At 36.6% G+C, this 3,540-nt stretch overlaps 1 protein-coding gene across 1 annotated transcript in view; it reads right to left on the bottom strand.

The window, feature by feature from the left end:
• Nucleotides 1–3,334, bottom strand: part of CEP83 (centrosomal protein 83) — a 67,660-nt gene extending 64,326 nt beyond the window's left edge. The window contains exons 1-2 of the mRNA XM_049782808.1: nt 3,127–3,334; nt 2,148–2,298 (exon numbers count right to left, since the gene is read on the bottom strand). Of these exons, the coding sequence (XP_049638765.1) occupies nt 2,148–2,298; nt 3,127–3,299 (324 nt within the window). The 5' untranslated portion in view covers nt 3,300–3,334. The remainder of the gene's footprint in view (nt 1–2,147; nt 2,299–3,126) is intronic.
• Nucleotides 3,335–3,540: the final 206 nt, after the last annotated feature.

The following is a 3,540-nucleotide window of genomic DNA, read 5'->3' on the forward strand; positions in this document are numbered from 1 at the left end:
CAAGATTATACTACTATTACATGTTAATATGAAATGTATAGTAATTATACTAGTGCTATAGTTTAGATGTGGTCTGCTCCGGGCAGACTAAAACAGCAAAGTTGTGAAAGATATCTAAAGATATCATAATCAGTATTTCAGTGACAACTATCTTTTGTTTCAGAAATTCCACATACATTTTTATACATAATGTCTTGTGAATTGTTGACTATGCTCTCAGCAGTGCTCTGGGATCATGCAGTGCCAGGGATAAAACTGTGGCACAGACCACGAACTCTCTCTTCACTTTACAAATAGTATTTTACACATAAACTACAAGCAAATTACTTATAAATTACTCTTTTTACATATAAATTACACTTTCATGTTCCTTTTATGGTGTTTGTTATTTTATCAGAATCACCTTAAAATCACTGTTGGGACTAAAGAATACACTTGCATATCAAAATCTCAAGTTAGCTCCCACCACACTGGAGATTCTTCAACCTCCCAAATCACTATCAAGTTTGTTCCAACTAAATTTCAGTTGTTACTTATAGAAAAAATACTTGTTCCTTTAAAAATGTTCTTAATTTTTTTTTAATTGAGAATGGAAGAGGGTGGTGTCCAACCTAGGCATCCAATAGTGCACCAAGGCCCAGGGGTCCCTAGTGATTACTGGTCACTGGGCTGGCAGACTGTCTGAGGAGGATTCTACTTGGGCCTTGCAATGACAAACGTTACCTCAGCCACCTTGCTCAGAGGGGCCACCAGAGCTATTCCCAGCTGAATTAAAGTATTGGGAATTGAGCCAGGGTTGGGCACATTCAAGACATGTACCTGCACTGTATCTCTTAGACCTAAATTATTCACTTGTTTTTCAAAAAAAATGGGTTTCCCTGATAGAATAAAATATTATTTAAATCAAAACAGAAAATTTCAATTTTAAAAATATGAGGGTTTTTAAATCTAAATTCTACATGGTAACACTCTAAACTATATGAAAGAAGATTAAATCATAGATATCACTTGGAGATATAGCAAAAAAAAATCACTTAAGAATAAGCTTTAAGGGGCCCGGAGAGATAGCACAGCGGCACTTGCCTTGCAAGCAGCCGATCCAGGACCAAAGGTGGTTGGTTCGAATCCCGGTGTCCCATAGGGTTCCCCGTGCCTGCCAGGAACTATTTCTGAGCAGACAGCCAGGAGTAAACCCTGAGCACCGCCGGGTGTGGCCCAAAAACCAAAAAAAAAAGAAAAAGAAAAAAAGAATAAGCTTTAAGAAATATACTAAACAGAGACTGTGTGAAAAGTGTGTTGACACTACAGACAATGTTTTGGATTGGAGGATAACTTGCCTGAGGCCTAGAGCTGGTCTTATGCCAGGAAACTTCAGGGGTAGGATCTCTTTGTATTTAGGCCAAGGTTATTCCTTTCCATGCCTCTCATATTTTGGTGGGCCTATGCAAACAACAATTGCCACTCTAACACCGTTTTTACTGTGCTTCTTTGACTCTAATCCTTAAAACGCACCCACTTAAAATTTGAGGTTAGCTTAAGCTAATATGCATGTACATGGAAATGTAAAAAATACTATGCCTCTAATGTTTAAGGAGTTACGTAAGTTTTATGGCTTTAAATTGCCTTGTGTGCTGTTAAGAAATATTATAATCTGCTACAATCTGGGGACTTGAGGGACAAAGTAATTGCACATGGATTCTGTTTTATTTATCTTAATGTTCTTTGGCCGAAAGTTCAAAGTTAAGATATCAGCAAGGGGGCCGGGCGGTGGCGCTGGAGGTAAGGTGCCTGCCTTGCCTGCGCTAGCCTAGGACGGACCGCGGTTCGATCCCCCGGCATCCCATATGGTCCCCCAAGAAGCCAGGAGCAACTTCTGAGCGCATAGCCAGGAGTAACCCCTGAGCGTCACAGGGTGTGGCCCAAAAACCAAAAAAAAAAAAAAAAAAAGATATCAGCAAGGGGACTTCTTCTGAGAATTATGTTATGGGTGATTGTCCTTCCACTGTAACTTTATCTTGTCCTCTTTCTTTGCATCTTTTGTTCTCATAATTCAAAATAAAAAAATTAAAAAAAAAAGAAATATACTAAAACTACTTCCACTAAATATCGGGACTGCTTCTATTACTAATTGAACTATTTTATCTTACCTGCAGCTTCAGTTCTTCTAAGTTTTTAGTTTTCTCCACTAATTCCCCTCTTAACTCTTCAAGCAGTAGCTGAAATTTTTCCTGGTTAGTTTGCTTTTCATTTAATAGGCACTTCACTTCATTTTGTGACTTCATATATTCATCCTGTAACCTAATTTATTTTTAAATAAAAGAGAATTCAATTTTAAAATACTTTGCTAATTGCATTACTTTATGTAAATTAAACATTATAAACCAAAGCAAAATCATGTATTCAATTAAACTAGTAAATACTATTTTTGTACAATTTCATTAATTATTTACTTTCCGAATGTAATTTTTACTCTATAGAAAAACTACCACCTAAATACATTTAATTTTATGTTCTAATGCTTTCAAAACAAGACATTAATTCATTCACATTAGCTAAATATCATGCCATGTTTGAGTAATTTAATTTTGCATTTTTAGTTTTGAGCCAAACACAGCAGTGTTCAAGGCTTCCTCCTGGCTGTGTGCACAGGTGGACTCAGGGGATTGCTGAGGATGGAACCTAGGTTGCTTAGGTGCAAGGCAAGTAATCTCCCTGTTGTACTCTCTCTGGCCCCTGAATAAAGTCATTTTATATGATCTTTTGTTTGTTTGTTTGTTTGTTTGTTTTGGCCCACACCCGGCGATGCTCAGGGGTTACTCCTGGCTATCTGCTCAGAAATAGTTCCTGGCAGGCATGTGGGACCATATGGAATGCCGGGATTCAAACCAACCACCTTAGGTCCTGGGTCAGCTGCTTGCAAAGCAAACGCCACTGTGCTCTCTCTCCGGACCCTGAATAAAGTAATTTTAAAGCAAATATTTTCATTGCATTAAAATGCTTTAAAAGTCTTAAATGCAAAATAACATTACTATATGTTTCAGAGCAAGTATTCTGATGTGTGTGTGTGTGTGTGTGTGTGTGTGTGTGTGTGTAATAGTCTCTAACCTACAAATTTAAGCAATTTACCTTGTATGTTCAGCTTTCAGAGTTTGATAATTAGTTTTATGATGTTCACATCGTAACCTTTCATCGATTAACATTTTTTGGAACTCGGACTGAGAACTTGTTAGTCCACTATCTCCACCAGGAGGAAAAACGGTGGGAAAAGTGTCCATATTTTTAAGACAACTAACAACCATGTAAAATCAAATTCTTGCTTTCTTATTGTCCTAGGTTTTCCAAGAGCACTTTCCACTTCCTTTTTGCTAAGATAGAGAACCTTATACCTGTACAAAGAAAAACACTTAATTAGTCATCAGTGAACAACAATCTTCTATATTTTTATTACTTATTAAGTTCTTGACATTTCTATAACAAAACCAATTTTTCAATTTTTTCATAAAACAATTAAAAATAAAGTTGATTCATACTTTTTAAATC

This window comes from Suncus etruscus, chromosome 11 (genome assembly GCF_024139225.1).
Source record: "Suncus etruscus isolate mSunEtr1 chromosome 11, mSunEtr1.pri.cur, whole genome shotgun sequence".
NCBI classification, from domain to species: domain Eukaryota; kingdom Metazoa; phylum Chordata; class Mammalia; order Eulipotyphla; family Soricidae; genus Suncus; species Suncus etruscus.